The sequence below is a fragment of the Oncorhynchus mykiss genome, chromosome 21 (genome assembly GCF_057628025.1).
Source record: "Oncorhynchus mykiss isolate SJ-2025 chromosome 21, ASM5762802v1, whole genome shotgun sequence".
NCBI classification, from domain to species: Eukaryota; Metazoa; Chordata; class Actinopteri; order Salmoniformes; family Salmonidae; genus Oncorhynchus; species Oncorhynchus mykiss.
This window is the reverse complement of record NC_143042.1, coordinates 34642817-34663660: the sequence shown is the minus strand read 5'-3', so window position 1 is coordinate 34663660 and position 20844 is coordinate 34642817. Positions and strand designations below refer to the sequence as shown.

At 41.9% G+C, this 20844-nt stretch overlaps 1 protein-coding gene across 3 annotated transcripts in view; it reads left to right on the top strand.

The window, feature by feature from the left end:
• Positions 1–18045, top strand: part of LOC110500835 (protein NDRG2) — a 29480-nt gene extending 11435 nt beyond the window's left edge. For 2 of the 3 annotated variants that reach the window (XM_036957836.2, XM_090214495.1), the window contains exons 2-16: positions 9857–9950; positions 10561–10602; positions 10833–10938; positions 11239–11359; positions 11987–12049; positions 12241–12301; positions 12598–12684; positions 13388–13444; positions 13689–13792; positions 13881–13919; positions 14076–14127; positions 14260–14307; positions 14423–14458; positions 14695–14746; positions 14879–18045. In XM_036957836.2, coding sequence (XP_036813731.1) covers positions 9876–9950; positions 10561–10602; positions 10833–10938; positions 11239–11359; positions 11987–12049; positions 12241–12301; positions 12598–12684; positions 13388–13444; positions 13689–13792; positions 13881–13919; positions 14076–14127; positions 14260–14307; positions 14423–14458; positions 14695–14746; positions 14879–15042 — 1107 coding nt within the window. In that variant the 5' untranslated portion in view covers positions 9857–9875 and the 3' untranslated portion in view covers positions 15043–18045. Of the gene's footprint in view, positions 1–2119; positions 2602–9856; positions 9951–10560; positions 10603–10832; positions 10939–11238; positions 11360–11986; positions 12050–12240; positions 12302–12597; positions 12685–13387; positions 13445–13688; positions 13793–13880; positions 13920–14075; positions 14128–14259; positions 14308–14422; positions 14459–14694; positions 14747–14878 lie in introns of those variants that run through there. The other variant, XM_036957837.2, reaches the window with a different exon arrangement.
• The last annotated feature ends 2799 nt before the right edge of the window (positions 18046–20844 follow it).

The following is a 20844-nucleotide window of genomic DNA, read 5'->3' as shown; positions in this document are numbered from 1 at the left end:
CCTCTTTGCTTGACATCATGGGAAAATCCAAAGAAATCAGCCAAGACCTCAGAAAATAATTGTAGACCTCCACAAGTCTGGTTCATCCTTGGAGGCAATTTCCAAACGCCTGAAGGTACCACGTTCATCTGTACAAACAATAGTACGCAAGTATAAACACCATGGGACCACGCAGCCGTCATACCGCTCAGGAAGGAGACGCGTTCTGTCTCCTAGAGATGAACGTACTTTAGTGTGAAAAGTGCAAATCAATCCCAGAACAACAGCAAAGGACCTTATGAAGATGCTGGAGGAAACCGGTGCAAAAGTATCAATAGCCACTGTAAAATGAGTCCTATATCAACATCCTGAAAGGCTGCTCTGCAAGGAAGAAGCCACTGCTCAAAAACCGCCATAAAAAAACAGACTACAATTTGCAAATGCACATGGGGACAAAGATCATACTTTTTGGAGAAATTTCCTCTGGTCTGGTAAAACAAAAATAGAACTATTTGGCCATAATGACCATTGTTATGTTTGGAAGAAAAAGGGTGAGGTTTGCAAGCCGAAGAACACCATCCCAACCATGAAGCACGGGGGTGGCAGAATCGTGTTGTGGTGGTGCTTTGCTGGAGGAGGGACTGGTGCACTTCACAAAATAGATGGCTTCATGAGTAACGAAAATTATGTGGATATATTGAAACAACATCTCAAGACATCAGTCAGGAAGTTAAAGCTTTGTCGCAAATGGGTCTTCCAAGTGCACAATGACCCCAAGCATACTTCCAAAGTTGTGGCAGAATGGCTTAAGGACAACAAAGTCAAGGTATTGGAGTGGCCATCACAAAGCCCTGGCCTCATTCCTATCGAAAATGTGTGGGCAGAACTGAAAAAGCGTGTGCGAGCATTTCTGTCGGCCAAAGCCATCAGCTATCTTGCTAACTTGCACCTTGAAACTCACACTAGCGCTGCTGCAAACCTCACCTAGCATACTTGCTCGACACAAACTCGTGCTACAAACTTTCTCAGCAAATGCACAACCACACTGCCGAACCACACCAGTTCACAGCCATCTACAACCACAAATACTAACATCTGTTAACATTTATGACGGACGAGCTCCTATACAGTATGTTATGAACCCAATAACTAGCCTACGTATATTGTTGCCCTCGCATTGTCTAGGGGTCCTAGGCCTAGTTTCAGAGTCTGTAACCTGAATGGATGTGTGCATGCATTTGAGAAATCAGAGTATGTGCCAAAGGTGTTGAATTTACTGCGCCCAGAGAGACAGCAAACTTACCTTGATCCATGGCCTGCTCTGTCTCTCTGGACCTCTTGGTTGGCCAGTCTAAGTAAGTTATTATTTGTTCAGATGGTGACGAAACATGAATATGTACAAAAAGAACACTACAAACAGGCAAGCCCAAACTAAAGCTTCGAAACAAAATCAACCCATAAGGGCCACCAAACCAACTCTGCACCTGATGTGCTTATCAACCAGGCTCAGCACTTGGACAAGGTAGCTGCTGCCCCCTGGGGGAATGAAGTGTGGAACTAGTAGTGAGCTGTAGTGTGCTGCCTAAACTACCTAACCTATTCCATAAGACTATGTATGTATAAATATGGTGCAGATCAGGTGTGGTACCACAAGAGTATTAGAGCATGATGCTGCTAGGCTCCAGGGTACTCTTGCAATTTAACCCATCAGCACCTCATGTTATGACTTACAATGTCTCTACATAAAGCTTTCATAATGCATCTATAAGCATCTGAACGGACTTCATACACATGACATAACAGCTACTTAAGCTACTTAACCCCTGAATACTTAGCCATTCGCCACGTCTCATGTTGCATACCCGTGAACACACACACAAACACGCACGCACACACACCCACCACAACACATCGTTTAATATTTATCATCTCAACTTTCAGCCTACATTCCAGATTTAGACTCCACTTTGTGTGTGTGTGTGTGTGTGTGTGTGTGTGTGTGTGTGTGTGTGTGTGTGTGTGTGTGTGTGTGTGTGTGTGTGTGTGTGTGTGTGTGTGTGTGTGTGTGGTTTTGTCTGGCGCTTGGGCAATAGAGAGAGAGGGGCCAAATGAGAGAGGGGAGCTCCTGCCAACATGGTTGTTTACCCTGTTTCCCTTTTCACTGGAGGCTTGTTGTTGGATGGAGAGAGATAGTCTGAGAGAGATGAAAAGGAAAAGAGAGGGAGTGAATGAATGAGAGAGAAACGGAATAAAGATTGAGCGAGATGTGAATAGTAGGGGCAGTGTGATAGAAAGAGATTGACAAGAGACAGAGAAAGGTGAAGACAGGGGGTGAGAGAGACAGAATGGAAAACAACAAAGAAAAACAGACAAAGCTAGTAAAGAGAGGAGAGAGAAAGATAGAAGTAGAGGGAAAAAGAGAGAGAGAGAGCTATACAGACAGAGACAAAACAGAGACAGAAGTAGAGAGACGAAACCGAGAGAGCTAGAAAAGAAAGAGGTATATTATTGAGAAAAAGAGGGAAAACGAGAAATATATCAATGTGAACTGATAGTTATTCAGCTCATGTCTGACTGCAGGTGTGTTAGAGACGGATTGGCCTCTCAGAGGGGCACCGCAGGGTGAGTAGGCCACACACACACACACACACACACACACACACACACACACACACACACACACACACACACACACACACACACACACACACACAGTAGTGTTAGCACTCAGCACAGGAACACAGTAACACTGGACACACCTCAGTGAGCAGCAGGATGTGAGCTATAGATCCTGAATATCCTGAAGCCACCCAGACATATGGAGAAAGTAATGTCCGACTCCACAACTGATATTCTACCACAGGGATTCACTTACTGTAACAGTGCTTTTTTCATAGAAATAAGATGTATCTTCTATTTTATCGCTTTAGGCAGACAACCCTGTAAGGATAGTGCAAGCTTTTAGAGCAGGTGTCCCTAATTCTGGTCCTTGAGGGGTTTGTAGATTCCAGAGGTTTTCATGATGCTCTGTTGACTATGGCCTGTAGTTGGCAGTGTGTATGTTGCTGACTATAGACTAGGTGTCTAGAGTGAAGTGGAGTAGACTCATCTGGTTGCATCAGAGAAGGATTTTTTCATCTGTGTACTAAGAAAGATGCGTCTCTGTGTATAGGATAGCGGCCAGAAGGATGTTTCCTCAGATAACTTGCTAATCCTTTAGCTATGCTTCTGTGTTTGTTATCAGATCCACTCATGATCATCTTCTATTCACAGAGCCAATGGAGAGATCAGGGCTTGTGTTAAAAAAAAGCTAAAAAGTGTCTTAGAGAAAGAGTAACCTATCCTAGATCAGCACTCCTACTCATGAGGCACATGATGAATACAGGCCCATATCTGTGTCAATACTGTAACACTTGGTTGTCTCTGTAGTGCAATAAGTCTATCCATCAGTCACAGCAGGGAGGAAGAAAAATTGTTGACGTTTTGTGAAGTGATCCAAGACCGATTGATAGCAGTTCAAAGCTAGCAATCAAAGCTCACTTGAAGTAGAGCGCTGAACTATGTTAATATCGAGAAATATCAGTGTATTTGATGGTGAATCCATGAGTTACTCTGATACTGTACCTCATACCTGGGTTGCATTTTCAGAACGATGAGATATAAATAAATGATATAGAACAGTAATGATTATGTGTCAAGGGTAGAGCTGTGGCGGTATCGAAATTTCATCAGCCGGTGATTGTCAAGCAAATAACTGTCGATCTCACCGTAATTGACCGTTAATTAACATGAACACATTTAGCATCTCCTGTCTTCCACACATAGCCTACAAGCCACTGATACAGACCTTTGGAACATCTACACAGTAGTCTAATAAATCCATGTAATATAGCCTACACCTTCACAATAAATCCATTATTTATTTTAGACAGGTCTAAAGAAACATGATATGAAGAAAATGCAGTCTCGACATGAGTTGTCTTTATGTTTTGATATCACTATGCTATATGGATGTGGCTACACTAGTTCATTTAGCAGACACGATTTGGTTAGAATTATTTTATAGAATGAAGAATAGAATTGAACAAAGTTGAATAAAATAGAAAGTATATTTTCTCCAAACGAGGGAGTGTGCACATGCATCTATTCTGTGTTGAGTGATTAACAAAGAAATAGGTACTTCTTAGGTACTTCTATATGCTTAATTTAGAGTTATTAATGTAACTTTAGTTGTGATACAAATTTAGGGCTATATGTTTTTATTTTTAATACATTGTAAGGCTGTATGATGCATCTCTAATGATGATTTGAAAAAAGTTGCTTGAAAGGCATAAGCTCTGTTTGTTTTTTCTGCAGGCTGTACACACTTCATCAGTCTCTCATTCACAATTTGACAAGCACTTGATTATGCCTTGAATTTCCCAGGGCCATCCCCTTTGTGTGGCCGTAAATGTACCCTAAAAAAAGCCATGCCTTTTGCGTCCAGTGGCCGTTGTTCACTTCTCCCTGAGTACTGTGTGCTCTGAAGCACCTCTCACGCACATGGCTCTCCATCACGTGATCGGGTCATTCTCACAGGCTACAAGTGAAGACAGACACTTCGGGGATGCCCTGCATGCGTATTTATCCAATTCCGAGGTGCATATTGAAGATATTGTAAGAACTGTCCACATTTACTTTTCATCAGCCAACAAGATGAGTAGGCCTAACGAAGAGCAAAAGCACTAATCTATGTCAATCTACTATCCCCCATAGTACAAAAAGTTACCTATTCGGTGCGAGAAGTAAATATTCCAAACATAGTCTAGGACAGTTGTGGGATGCGATAGATCCCAAATTAATGCGGCCACTTTTTTAAGCAATGAGGCTCACGCAACAGATCAGAATTTAGCTTAAAATGTGATAAACTATTTGGCTATTTTTTCACATTATAAGCGCAGTAGGCTTAGGGGGAAAACCCACCATTTTTAAAAGTGACTGCAAATGCGATTATGCATGTAATGCTTTTATTATAAAGGTGCATTTTTATGGTGAAATTGATCTTCCCCAAAATTGTAACTCACGCGATGCTTATGCCAGTTAGGCTACTATGATTCGAAAAAGTCTCAAAAAATGATTTTTTTTCTTCTTGCCTTACGCTGGGCATCATTCACAAGTGATAATATATAATTCACAAGTGATAGGCTAATATTGTTACCCATCAGACTATTGTTGATTTAATCTTGTCTTTACATATACTAAATAGTATATGTGTGAAAACGGGCAGGGGAAAAAATATATGTTATCTATGCACTTAAATAGTGAATGGAGGACACTTTTCCCGTAGTTCATTTTCATGAAAGCCAGGTAGGCTATACTCCTGTTGTAAAGATAAGCAATGGGCTTATTAGTAGGAAAGTTGAGAAATAAATATAGTAGGCCTAGCCTATAGAAAGCTGATAGGACCTTCCTCTTTTTAGTAGAGGCCATCACTCTGTTTTCTCGCGCAGTTGCATAGCCTATAGAAATGTTGCGCATCATGAGCTCATGGGCTCTCATGAAGTGTCTGATTCGATTTTCAATTACTTTTGCATTGACGTCAGAGTGATTAGAGGGACAATAGAGTGCTGAGTTCCAGACAGTTAGCAAGTTTACTAATGACCAGCAGCAGCATCAAAGCTAGGAGAAGCCTAATTGTGTGACTAAACGGTCACGTGGAATTTGACTGCCTTCATGACTGGCGGTAATACGGTCACCGCAACAGCCATAGTCAAGGGTGACATGGAAACTTGACAGCGTACACCAAAATTGTATCTACAGTGTTCAGAATGTTGCACCCTCCTAAACACAACCATGCCTCCTACCTAAGCCTCATGATTTTCAACCGAACATATTGAATGACACATGGCTACTCCACCGAACAGTGTATGAAAAGCTTGTGTATACACAATTATCCAGTGAGAGTTAATTTCTGGTGCTTAAAAGCTGATTAGCGTGTCAGCCTGCCCATCGCTTCAGGAAATGATAACAGAAGCTAAGCAGCGGTTGAACAACATCCATAATACCAAGAGGGTATTATGAGAAGTAGAGGGATAAGAGGGAGAAGGAAAGGGAGATAGAGGAGGGAGAGAGACTGTGTGTGTGTTGTTTTTCAGCTGGCAACAGTCTCTTAGCCCCCCCCTCTCTCTCCCTCTCTCTCTCAATCTCCCCTCTCTGTAGTGACATATTCCCTGAGCAGTTTGACAGTTATTACATGCTCTAAAACGCACTGACTCACTGAAAGAGAGAGATAGACGGACAAATGGGGAGAGAGGTAGAGAGTGTGTGTGTGTTTTGAGAGAGGGAGAGAGAAAGCAAGAGAGTTTGTTTGAGAGAGAAGGATAGGGCAAAAGAGAGAGAGGGAAAGGGAGATGGATGTATAGAGGGAGGGAGGTAGGGAGGATTCAAGTTCTATAGCAGGGACTGAGTCGACATGGAGATGATGTGTAATGGAGGGAAGTACAGTATGTGTGAAATATTGGTGTTAAGTGAATTATTTTCTCTGTCCAGTCGATACCTAACTAACAATCCCTAGCAGTAGATAACACATTGTTGCTGATCATTTGCAGAGAGCTGATATATAGTGCCTTCGGAAATAATTAATACCCCTTGACTTTTTCCAAAATGTGTTACGTTACAGCCTTATTCTAAAATTTATTAAATCAACAAACAAAAAAATCCTCAGCAAGTTTTTTGACATTTTTGCAAATGTTTTTCAATAAAATACTGAAATGCCTTATTTACATAAATATTCAGACATTTTGCTATGAGACAAGAAATTGAGCTACAGGTGCATCCTGTTTCCATTGATCATCCTTGAGATGTTTCTTGATTGGAGGCCACCTATGGTAAATTCAATTGATTTGACATGATTTAGAAAGGCACACACCTGTCTATATAAGGTCCCACAGTTGACAGTGCATGTCAGAGCAAAAGCCATGTTTTTCGGGAGCAGGGGCTAAGAGACTAGTCAGAATCAAGGCAAAGATGAACAGAGCAGAGAGATCCTTGATAAAATAAAAACCTGCTCCAGGGCGCTCAGGACCTCAGGCTGGAAGGTTCACCTTCCAACAGGACAACAACCCTAAGCACACAACCAAGACAACACAGGAGTTGCTTCAGGACAAGTCTTTGAATGTCCTTGAGTGGCCCAGCCAGAGCCCGGACTTGAACCCGATCGAACATCTCTGGAGAGACCTGAAAATATCTGTGCAGCAGCACTCCCCATCCAACCTGTCAGAGCTTGAGAGGATCTGCAGAGATGAATAGGAGAAACTTCCCAAATGTGCCAAACTTGTAGAGCCATATCCAAGAAGAATCTATGCTGTAATCGCTGCCAAAGGTGCTACAACAAAGTTCTGAGTAAAGGAATACTTATGTAAATATGACTTCTTTTTTTTAAAACCTGTTTTTGCTTTGTCATCATGGGGTATTGTGTGTAGATTGATGAGGGGAAAAGGATGTAACGAAACAAAATGTGGAAAAAGTCGAGGGGTCTGAAAACTTTCCAACTTTCACATTGTTATTTATCATTATGGTTTGTATTGTGTATAACCCATTGGATTTGATGAGTTTCTCTCTGATGGCCAAGTCCTTCCATGTAATGAGTTTGCTGTAATGTGGCCTTTGACATCCAGTCGCTTGCTAGCATGCTAATTAACATGATAATTTCAGGTTTTCATAATAATGTGCATCTACATTACATTAGCTATGCTAATATTATTACGAAGGGAAAACAGGTTATAGTTTAGTTTTCACCACTATCTCACAATAACAGAGTACAACACTGACCGTGTGTTACAGTCAATATTGCAAGACGAAATGTAATTTAAAAAAATACATAACTGGCTGGTTCATTCTGATATGATGGATGAGTTTCTTATTCTTCTTTTTCTCTGCTTCTGAGGGATATCCTGTTTCTAAATGTCCACAGCCTGACAGAATAGGCTAGATAATTCTAGGGGAGGGATTCTCCACTAGTTAGCCACAAGTTACAATTTCGGACATGGCCGATTTGACACGACCCAATGAAAATAAAAAGTATATGGCACAAGTTGATTATGTGGAATTGTCAACCTGCAATATTGATTCTTATATCTAGGATGCTTATATCTGAGATTTAGGAGTATTCAATTATTGTGGAAGGTGTATTTCTAGTGTGTGTGTGTGTACGTGTGACTGTGTGTCTTTGTCTGTGTGTTACTGATAAGTAATGAAGTCATTTTTTCCAAATTGTGGCACCAAACTCCTTGCCAAGACCACAGCACTCCAATGAGCCTGATAAGACCAAGTTGCTGTGAAGAGAGAAATATACAGGGGGGAGAGAGAAGGAGAGAAATAGAGAGGGGGGAGAGAGAAGGAGAGAAATAGAGAGGGGGGAGAGAGAAGGAGAGAAATAGAGAGGGGGTAGAGAGAAGGAGAGAAATAGAGAGGGGGGAGAGAGAAGGAGAGAAATAGTGAGGGGGGAGAGAGAAGGAGAGAAATAGAGAGGGGGGAGAGAGAAGGAGAGAAAAAGAGAGGGGGAGAGAGAAGGAGAGAAATAGAGAGGGGGGAGAGAGCAGGAGAGAAATAGAGAGGGGGGAGAGAGAAGGAGAGAAATAGAGAGGGGGAGAGAGCAGGAGAGAAATAGAGAGTGGGGAGAGAAATAGAGAGGGGGGAGAGAGAAGGAGAGAAATGGAGAAGGGGACAGAGACAAACAGAGAGAAGGGGGGGGAGAAAGAGTGAAGGAAAAAGAGGAAAGGACAGAGGGGACGAGAGAACGACAGATGTGTGCAGACTGTGTGTCGGGGTGACGCTCTCTGATGACTAATCACAGGCACCCTAGGGGCCACACAAACACATACACACACACACACACAGCTCTAGCTATGAACAGTCAACACACCCGCACACAGGGAGGAGTCAGGCTATTGGTTTCTAAACAAGGTCCCCCAGCCAATGTTCAGGTCAAATGTAAACGTTTATAGGTGAAGCAAAAGTAGGTAAGGGTTTAGTTAACTTGGTTATGGTAAGGGTTACGTTTTGGGATAAGGTTAAGACTTTAAAATTGCTGAAACGTGCTGTTTAGGCCCATCCTCTGTCTTCAGCAACAACTCCCTAGCAAGCCACGAGTCTACTAGATGGTAGTAGGTGCTCACGTTGCCCCTAGTCTGCCTGTCTGCCTGCCTGCCTGTCTGTCTCTACCACTTTATCTCTCTATCCCTTCATTATTTTTCTTCCTCTTGTCTTCCCAGTTAATTATTTTAATTTTAACTAATTATTAATTAACTTCTAGTCTCATAGAACTGTGAAGGTCCCAGATATATATTTAGGCTGTTTGTGTGTGTGTGTGTGGGGGGGGGGGTCTTCTATGCTTGTGTTGACCTACAGTCCCCACGTTTCCACATTCCCATGACGACAAAGGCTATTCTAAGTTTAGGGATTAGGGTTAGGGTTGCAATTAGGGTTAGAATTAGAGTAGGGGTTAGGGTTAGGAGTTAGGTTTAAGGTTTAGGTTAGGGTTACGGGTTAGGGATGAGGGAGAATAGGAATGGAAATCCATTTTAGGTCCCCATGAGGATAGAAGATCAGATAGGTGTGTGGATGTGCACTGTGTGCATGAGTGAGCGTACGTGTCTAGTTCATGTGTATCTCTGTTCATGTGTGTCTAGTTCATATGTGTCTATGTTCATGAGTGTCTATGTTCATGTGTGTCTATGTTCATGTGTGTCTATGTTCATGTGTGTCTATGTTCATGTGTGTCTATGTTCGTGTGTGTGTGTGTGGTGTGTGAGTCAAACAGAGAGAGAGAAAAAGAGAGAGAGAGAGATGCTATAATATTAGATTACATTTTCATGTATACATTCATTTATCTTTCTAGGACGTGAACAAGTGACGCCATGACGACTGAGATGCAGGAGATCGCCATTACGGAGGAGAAGCCTTTACTTCCGGGTCAGCCCGATCCTGCAAAGGTCAGTGAGTGTACTTACATACATAACCCCTCATCCTGCCTCATCATACATACATGCTGTCACACCCTATCTCCACATGCCACATACATGCATATACTATATTTTGTGTGTGTACATGTATGTGTGTAGTTGCTAGGCTGGCTCAGATATGAGCGCTCGGTTGATGTCTCCCTGAGGGTGTGAGAGATGAGGCTCCTCTCTCCCTGATGTTGTTATATACTGCAGAGCTGGAGAGTATGGTTGAGATATGTACTCTCACTGCTGCCAACTGCAGGCGGTGGACAGTTAGGGGAACTGCAGACTCAAAGGCATATTCAGAAAATGGCTCGTGGTAGGAGTGCTGATCTAGGATCAGGCCCCACCTGTCCATATAATCACAATGAATATAGTAACTGATCCTAAATCAGCACTCCCACTGAGTCTTTGTGAATACGGGCTCAGGACTCATGTTAGTGGGTTGATTCTGGGTTGATTCTGGGAAATGTCTTTGCCAATGAACAGCTGTACAATTAGCTTCCCAGAGAGGTTCCAGATGTATTTCACTATGGTCTTGTGTGGCCGGAAATGTGTCTTGTTTTGGCTGCTTCATGGTTTCTATCCATCTTGCTAGGATGCTGAGGCTGCAGCTCGAATACTGTTGGACCAGGGCCAGGTAAGAATAGTTTATTTTCTTGTAACTGTACGTGCAGTATGTGTGTGCATGTGTCTCGTGTCACGTGAAAGTATGTTTTCTCAACATATATTTGTGTGCGTACGTGTTACACACGTGTATGCGTGTATTAGTGACTGAATGTTCATATGTGCACGTGTATGTAACTCTCTCTCTCTCTCTCTCTCTCTCTCTCTCTCTCTCTCTCTCTCTCTCTCTCTGTCATCCTCCAGGAACACAGTATTGAGACACCTCATGGTCTCCTCCACGTGACTCTCCATGGAACCTCTAACACACGCCGTCCCGCCATCCTCACCTTCCACGATGTGGGCCTGGACAGTGAGTCTCTCTCTCTCTCTCTCTCTCTCTCTGTCTTTACGTCTTAATATTTATCTCTCTCTGTCTTTCTCTTTCATCCCCTCCAGCAACTTCCGCCCTTTCATTTTGAGTTTCCCCTTCAGCTCAGCGCCCGCCCTTTCTTCATTTATGCTTTTCATTTATGCTTGTAATTCTCTCTCTCTCTCTCTCTCTTTCTCTCTCTCCCATTTTCTCTCTCTTTCTCCCTTTCTCTCCTATCTCTGTCTCTCTCTCGCTCTTTCTCTCTCTCTCTCTCTCTCTCTCTCTCTCCCTCTCTCACAGGTAAAAGCTGCTTCTCTCCTCTGTTTAAATTTGAGGAGATGCAGGAGATAGTGAAAAACTTCACTCTGGTCCACATTGATGCTCCTGGCCAAGAGGAGGGGGCCGCCACCTATCCTATGGGGTATGCATATCATGTGTGTGCGTGCGTGCGTTTGTGTGTGTTAGGGTTGGACTGTATACAGACTTTCATAACTTAATACCGTTCCTGTACCATACCGCTAACAAATGCTAAGAAAGTACTAGGGAATTCCCATAGCGGACACTAGCTAATGCTAACAAGCGCAAGCAAATATCAACTAAATGCAAGGACAGACAACCTAGCTCATAATGTTATACAGCTGTCTCAAAAGGCTACACACACTTGATCCAGGAGGGGATTGATTGTCTCTGCTGTTACCATTAAGCTTGATCTTGCAAGCTAGCCACCTATAGCTAGCAAGTTAGCAAACCAAATGCATAGCTGGAGCCCTGAGCTGGAGAAAATGTATTTGGCACATCTTAGATAGCTAGTTAACTTATAAGACGTTTCGCTGGCAAACATTCGTATTGAATTTCAAGTTTAACATGAAACTTCCGTGTGACTGGCTCAATTTATTTAGTATATTTTTGTTGACGGTATTGAAAATCATACCGTCACTATTTCAAAATACCCCGGTATGTACAGTATACCGCCCAGGACTAGTGTGTGTGTGCGTGTTTTGTATTTAAGTGTTCATAATAAACAAATGTTCCCGCTCATGTTTTTTAGATTCCAGTATCCGTCCATGGAGCAAATTGCAGAGATGATCCCTGCAGTCCTGACATATTTCAAGTGAGTTAGACTTATGTCACCGTCATTACGTAATACTCACTTGTTTTACCAGCATGTCCACTATAAAGCAAAATAGTGTTTTATAACGTAGTTTCAAAAACATCTACTGGAGTCCACAACACTGAAACACAGACATATTGGCACGACTAGAACATCTGTCACTAAGTTTGTTCTCTCGCTCACTGTTCTAGTTTCCGTTCTGTCATCGGAGTTGGCGTGGGAGCTGGGGCGTACATTCTCTCCAGGTTCACAGTGAGTGACTGATTTCTCCTTGTTATGTTACTGCCCCCTGTATCGGTTTATACAGCTGCCCTGGGAAAAATCACCGTATACCATTCTGTTAGCTTCTGTTAGGCAGTCTCTTGGCAGTCTGTGCATTGGACTAGCGTGGGTTAGCATATATTTGCTATATGGTGCTCTCCACAGTGTATACCAATGCTCGCTTCTTTTTTTCAATTTCTACAATTCAACAGTCTCAACATACAATTGACCAATTTTTTTTTCTCTCTCTCTCTCTCTCTTTCCTTCTCTCTCCTCCGTCCTCTCAGATGGCCCACCCAGACTCAGTTGAAGGTCTCGTTCTCGTCAACATTGACCCTCAGGCTAGAGGGTGGATGGACTGGGCTGCCCAGAAGGTTACTGTCTCTTCAATATGCTCACAGATGTAGGATCTTAATTTGAGCCACTTTTCTATAGCAGGAAAATAATAATTTCCGCAACAGGAAATGTCAAACTGGAAATGACAAACTTTAGCCTTTTGAAAACACAAATTTACTACAAGTTTGCATTTCCTGCTGTGCAGGAAAATTCTCAGCAAAAAAAAGACTGATTCAATTAAGATCCTACATCTGTATAATACTGGTAACATTAGTATGAAATATTATTATTATTATCATCACTCAGAAGCCCAGAGGATTTTGGACTATATTCATGAGTACTAGCAGCATTTCCATCAATTTGACAATATCAATCCCATATCCTATTCAATATCACCATTACTCTTCTGTGTTGTTGTGTTGACATCTACATTACAATTCAAGTAGATACTCAATTACCAGTACGTATATCCATTACTCTTGATCTAGCAGTTAATAAACAGTCATTACTGTCTCAGACAATGGGATATTTTGATTATGTTGGCAATTTCATAAAGTAACATGTAGATGAAGAAAATAGATAGTGGAATTGTATTCATGGTGGTTTTACTGTATACATGATATTGACTAAGATGTTATTGATTTGTCCTAACTATACCTCTCTCTCTCGCTATTTCTCTATCTCCCTCTCTCTGTCTCCCTTTATTTCTCAATCTCTCTCTTTCTTTCTTTCTGTTTCCAGATCACTACCCTGACATCCTCTCTCACAGAGCAGATCTTGAGTCATCTCTTCAGTCAGGTGTGTGTGTGTGTGTGTGTGTGTGTGTGTGTGTGTGTGTGTGTGGTATCAAATGATGTGTGTGTGTGTGTGTGTGTGTGTGTGTGTGTGTGGTATCAAATGATGTGTGTGTGTGTGTGTGTGTGTGGTATCAAATGATGTGTGTGTTATCATAGACTGGAACCCGATGTGGGTTTATTTAACTATTTTTCTTTATCTTATAATACTCACATTGTTATTGTATCATTTCTGTCTTGTTTTGTAGGAGGAGATGTCAGCTAACGCAGACCTGGTGAAGTCACACAGAGATCGCATCTCTAAAGCCCCCAACCTCATGAACATCGAGCTTTTCTGGAGGGGCTACAACAGGTACACACAGGCACACACACATGCACACGTGCACACATACATACTAACAAACCTACAATAGTGTAACCTTTCCTTTCCTCTTTTCCAGCCGTAGGGATCTGATCCTTGACCGTACCAGCAACTTCAAGTAAGCATTTCACCATCAGACCACTTACATCAGCTGTGACAATAGTATAGAATAGGTGTCTCACTCTTTCCATTGAATATACCTAAGAGTCTCGCTGTCTCTCTCAATCTATCTCTTTGTCTCTCTCTGTCTATCTCTCTCTCTTTTCTTTCTCAGGTGTCCTGTGATGCTGGTGGTCGGGGATCAGGCGCCGTATGAGGAGGCTGCTGTACGTTTTCGGCTTTATGTCTTAATGTAGGCCTACCACGTAGGCCTACCGCGTAGGCACCGAACACACCCAGGTGAAGTGAATGTGGTGATGTGGATTAATTCCAAGTTTTTTTCCCTCCATGTCCACCAGGTGGAGTGCAACAGCAAACTGGACCCAACAACAACCTCATTCCTCAAGGTACTCAAGCTTTCTTCATCACCCCCTCAGTCATCAAAACAAACCACACACACAAGCCGTTTCCCTCAGACATTCAGTTGCTACTAAACACAAAGTTGTCATCTTTCTTCTTCAGATGGCAGATGCTGGCGGTCTTCCCCAGCTTACCCAGGTAAGACACATTAAACATGCCAAGTTGTTAAATACATATATTTTTAGTTCATACAAGCTGTGAATTTAACATGTGTTTTGGTGCTAATACAGAAATACAGCACTTATCATGATGAATACAACTAACCATCCAGTAGCTATTGTAATTCCTGCATGTCCATGTCATTGTACAAATATAGATTTTATATTACGTATTTTATGGATAAAATCGAATTTACCTTCTGTGTTTACTTAAAGCCCAGCAAATTGACCGAGGCTTTCAAGTACTTCATTCAGGGGATGGGCTACAGTAAGTTTGCCTTAGTTTGTAATATGTGGCTATGATGACCTACTGTGACCTTGGTGCTTCTGTCTCTCTGTATCAATCTAATTATCCTCCTTCTCTCGCTCTTTTCCACCCTCCCTCTTCCCTCTCCCACAGTGGCATCATCCGTCATGACCCGCCTGTCTCGTTCGCGCACCACCTCGCTGTCTTCCTCTTACTCCATGGAGGGGGAGCGCGAGCGTTCTCGTACCCTGTCTCAGAGCTCTCAGGGTGGGCAGATGCCCCCCAGCCCCTCCCATACCATGGAGGTGTCCTGCTGAAGAGAGAGAGAGACAGAGAATGAGTGTGTGTGAGAGAGAGAGAGAGAGAGAGAGGGGGATGGAGGATGGAATGGAGAGAGAGCGAGGGATGGGTAGAGGGCAGAGGACCAGCTGAGAGAGAGAAGGTTTTATGGGAACGTGGATGTAAAGGAGAGGTAGAGGGACAGAGGGAGAATGAAAGACAGTTACTTAAACACTGTCATCTATTAATCTCTTCACCCAGACAGCGAAGGGTAAAGGGAATGGATAAACGAAAAACGGGAATGGAAGAAAGGAAGTTTTTAGGAACAAGGGAGGGAATATAAGGAAAAGGGTAGCAAGGAACGTGTGTTTTAGGGGCGTCGGCAGTCCTTTCTCCCCCTCTATCAGAACATCTGTTAGCCAATAGAGCCTATTAACCTAGAGAGTGGAAGTGGCCTGTAGTGATCTCACCGTAGTGTTCACCAGTAGAAATAATTATGATGATGAGAAAGATTATGATGATATTAACACTATTAATCATGACAATGACAATAATGTCATAGTAATATTATTTAAAAAATGATCTTTATTTTTGAAGTATGAAATACAAGGGGGAAAAAGACTACAGCAGAAATACTTCAAATGAAAATGTGTGTCTGTCAACTCTTTTAATAAAACATGTTTGGTCTTTTTCATTTTTTCTTTTTGTGACCTGCCTCAGTGAAGGGTTGAAGTTTCTCATTGGTCACTTGATCCTTAACCATAGCAACGGCCAGTGAGAATCTACTTCCTCCTCGCTGTTGCCAGGTAGATACTTTCTTCCATTGGCCCTGTTTAAAAGTGTATCTGATTTCAGCTCATGTGAAAATAGATGTTTCCTTTTTCTTTTATATGTGAAGATGAGTTTGTTGGTACATGTGTGTTTGTGATGTAGCTGATGAGGAATAGCAGAGGATGATAATGAAGATGGGGATGGCTGATGAAGAGTGACATTGTATGAGTGAGTGAACTATGCCATTAAATCAGTAACTGTAAATCAGTGCGTCCAATGCTGATGGCAGTTCCAGACTTGACCATCAATAAGGTGAAAAATCTGTTGATGTGCCCTTGAGGAAGGCACTTAACCCCTAATTTGCTTCAGGGGCACTGTACCACTATGGCTGCCCCTGTAAAAAATAACATCTTCGGGGGTCACTGTGCTATGGGGTTTATGATGACATACATTTACCTGCATACATACACTACTAACATACTTGAGTCTTTATCAAAGGGATAAGCTAGCTAATACCTTCTTGGACAAGCATACTATACATGTTTTGTGATCACTAGATGTAGGCATTGCATAGCCCTAGAGTGATGCACTGATCATGACTGACAGCTGAAAGCACCAATAGCATGTCTGTGTGTCAGATTGACAGCCGAGAACCAATAGCATGTCTGAATTTGGAGCTATGAGGGTGCTTTTTGTTCCAGAAGATGTGAGCGGGAATTAATGCTATCTGTAATTCTGTCATGCAGTGGAAGGTACTTGGATAGTGTACGTGAACAAGGCAATTTTTAGGTTGTGTGTGTGTGTTTGTTTCTGACTGTGTTTATGTGCAAGTGTGTGTGTGTGTATTTGAAAGCTCTCATACCTTCTAAGCACAATTTAAGAGGAGAGGTGAGGAAAGGAGAGTCCACCCCATGTCCCATTGGACCTTCTTATGATCTGACAATGAACCAGCCCCTTCACTCCCAATAGGGAATAGCCAACTACTACACCCTAAACCTAGAAGCCTGACCGTTCACACTGATTTTACATTTTAGTAATTTAGCAGATGCTCTTATCCAGAGAAATTAGGGTAAAGTGCCTTGCATAGCAGATTTTCAGCTAGCCAGCTACAGGGTTCGAACCAGCAACCTTTCGGTTTCTGGCCCAACGCTCGTAACCACTAGGTTACCTGCCATCCAGCAGTTATACTATAGGAACTGTTCCCTGTGTGTACGAATTTGGGGTGGCAGGTAGCCTAGTGGTTAGAGTGTTGGGCCTGTAAACGAAAGGTTGCTATATTGAATCCCTGAGCTGACAAGTTATAAATCTGTCTTTCTAACCCTGAGCAAGGCAGTTAACGCACTGTTCCTAGGCCAACATTGTAAATAGGAATTTGTTCTTAACAGCACATCCATGTGGAGCTCAACACTGCCCTGATCCGGATCAATGAACACACTGTTAAAGGCCCCGATTAAAACAGAACACACTTGGAGAGCTGTGTGTGTGAGAGAGAGTGTGTCTTTTTGGTTTCTGTAGTTGCGTGCAATCATTCATAATGGCGTATGTCGCATTTTGATCACTTTGAACTTTACATACCCGTTTGGGGTTTGCTTGTTTCTTTCCCATTCTCTTCAGAGCTCCTCCCCATACATCACTTTGTTGTAGTAGAGCGGGTTGGATGGTTGATGATATTGAAGAATCCGAGGTTAAGTCAGTATGATTGGGTGTATTTTGATGATGGTGGTGGTGGTGATATTTCTAGATAATAACAGGAATGTTATATTGATAATGAGGAGAAGGGTGATGAAGACTGAAGAACAGAAGGAATGATAAGACTCCTCCCAGTCTTGCAAGGGAGCATCTACCAAAAAATATGAAAACGGATGAAGCTTAATAGTTTACCAGGAAAAGGGGGCGGAACTTATTGTTTGAGTTGAGAGTGGGCTAGGGTTGTGTGAATGTACACTTGTCCATTTCTTTTGTGTTTATTCTTGATTTACCTTCAATTATATTATTTTATCCACCTTTACTTTGGACAATTTTGTTTTACTACGTGAAGTGTTAGTTTACCGTCCCAGTTAGCTCAAAGGTTAGACAATAGTGTGTTAGTTCTTGTGTAACTTTTTTAGCATTAGCCCCAAAAAAAAGGAAGAATAATACCAATAATTAACCTAAAAAAAGTTAAAGAATATCAACATACAATCAAACGTACTTGTGTGGCTAATTGGTCTGTATAATACAATGAACAACCTAAAAAATTCAATAATATTAAAAGAAGAAAAAATAATAAATCTTGACTATGTTTTTTTTCTTCATTATTAGTCAAATGGGTAGTATTCAAAATGGCATTGGAGTGAGTTTAAGTAAGAGAAAAGATTGGGAATTGCTTGTAAATATATAGATATGCACTGAACCAAAATATAAAAGCAACATGCAACAATTTCAAAGATTTTACTCATATAAGAAAATCAGTCAATAGAAATAAATTCATTAGGCCCTAATCTATGGATTTCACATGACTGGGCAGGGGTGCTGCCATGGGTGGGCCTGGCAGGGTATAGGCCTACCCCCTGTGGAGTCAGGCCTAGCCAATCAGAATGAGTTTTCCCCACAAAAGGGCTTTATTACAGACAGATATTTGAGAGAAATACGTTTTTGTTTGTATGTCAAATTCCTGGGATCTTTTATTTCAGCTCATGAAACATGGGACCAACACTTTACATGTTGCGTTTATATTTCTGCTCAGTATATATCTATTGTGTGTATGTTTATGTTCGAGAACAGCTATGACCAAGTCACAGTTTAGCCCTCTTCCGCTGTACTTATCCATATATAGTAACTTTCTGTTGCTGTTGCTCACTTCATTTGGGCTCCCGAGTGGCGCAGCGATCACTAGAGACCCTGGTTCGATCCTGGGCTGTATCACAACCGGCCGTGATCGGGAGTCCCATAGTGTGGCGCACAATTGGTCCAGCCTCGTCCGGGTTAGGGGAGGGTTTGGCCGGGGTAGGCCTTGGCCGGGGTAGGCCGTCATTGTAAATGAGAATTTGTTCTTAACTGACTTGCCTAGTTAAACAAAGGTTAAAAAATATATAATCATTTGCTAACACACACACAACACACTACACACTGCAAATATTGAAATGTGGCGCACGCTTTGCCAAGAGTGTGCAAAGCTGTCATTAAGGCAAAGGGTGGCTACTTTGAAGAATCTCAAATATAAAATATATTTTGATTTGTTTAACACTTTTTTTGGTTACTACATGATTCCATATGTGTTATTCCATAGTTGTGATGTCTTCACTATTATTCTACAATGTATAAAATAGAAAAATAAAGGAAAACCCTGGAATGAGTAGGTGTGTCCAAATGTTTGACTAGTGCTGTATGTATTCAAAATGCATCAAAATCAAATTGTATTTGCCACAAGCCCTTAACCAACAACTATCAAGAAAAATAAGTCTTAAGAATAAATTGAAGTAAAAAAATATATAAAAAAATGTAGGTAGAGGTGAAGTGACTATGCATAGATAATAAACAGAGAGTAGCAGCAGTAGTTTTTTTTTTGGGGGGGGGGGGTTCAATGCAAATAGTCTGGGTAGCCATTTGATTTGACTAGCTGTTCAGGAGTCTTATGGCTTGGGGGTAGAAGCTGTTAAGAAGCCTTTTGGACCTAGACTTGGCGCTCCGGTACTGCGCGGTAGCAGAGAGAACAGTCTATGACTAGGGTGGCTGGAGTCTTTGGCAATTTTTAAGGCCTTCCTCTGACACCGCCTGGTATAGCTGTCCTGGATGGCAGGAAACTTGTCCCCAGTGATGTACTAGGCCATATCCACTACCCTCTGTAGTGCCTTGCGGTCGGAGGCTGAGCAGTTGCCATACCAGGCAGTGATGCAACCAGTCAAGATGTTCCCGATGGGGCAGCTGTGGAACTTTTTGAGGGTCTGAGGACACTTCCCAAATCTTTTCAGTCTCCTCATGCCCTCTTCATGACTGTATTGGTGTGTTTGGACCATGGTAGTTCGTTGGTGATGTGGACACCAAGGAACTTGAAGCTCTCAATCTGCTCCACTACAGCCCGGTCGATGAGAATGGGGGTGTCCTCGGCCCTCTTTGTTTCCTGTCGTCCACGATAATCTCCTTTGTCTTGATCACGTTGAGGGAGAGGTTGTTATCCTGGCACCACACTGCCAGGTCTCTGACCTCCTCCCTATACAGCTAGGTCCATAATTATTGGCACCCTTGATAAAGATTAGCAAAAAAGACTGTATAAAATAAATAATGCAAATGCTGTGCTTCAGTATATTGTATGGGAAAAAAAGGTACATTGTATTATTTTATACTAATACAATTACTCAGAAATATATTTTGTTTAACAAGTTAAAAGAAACTATGAAAAATAGATGAGGGGCAAAATTATTGGCAGCCCTGTTTTCCATACTCTAGCACCCTCCCCTTGCGAGGATAACGACAGCTTTTTTCTCAAATGTTTTATGAGATTTCAGAACACGTTGGGAGGGATCTTAGACCCTTCTGCCATACAGAATCTTTCCAAGATCCTTGATTTGGCTAAAATGTCCTGGTACTTGGCAAAGTTTATAATGTCGTTGACCTTAACAAGGGCCCCAGGACCAGTGGAAGCAAAATAGCCCCATAACATCAAAGATCCATCACCATTTTTTTTACTGTAGGTATGAGGTACTTTTCTGCGTACAGTGTGCTTCTTTTTTTCAACACCACACCCACCCCTGGTGTGCGTGGCCAAAGAGCTCTATGTTCATGTCATCTGACCATAGCACCGGTTCCAATCCAAGTGCCAATGTAATTTATCAAAGTCCAGGCGGTGCTATGGCATTGAATCGTAATGTGTATGACAGACACCTACAATTTACAAGTACATTTAATTTAACACATTAAATACATGTAATCAATGTTCTTAATTCTCATATGAATTTAATATAATGATCTTTCGATTGGTCTTACCTTCAAAGAAGCCCAAAATGAGGAGACCTTGGGAAAACAATCTTGATTAAATTCCATGGAAATACTTGTTACATTAACAAATTGGGCTGTAATTCAAGCCTTTAATT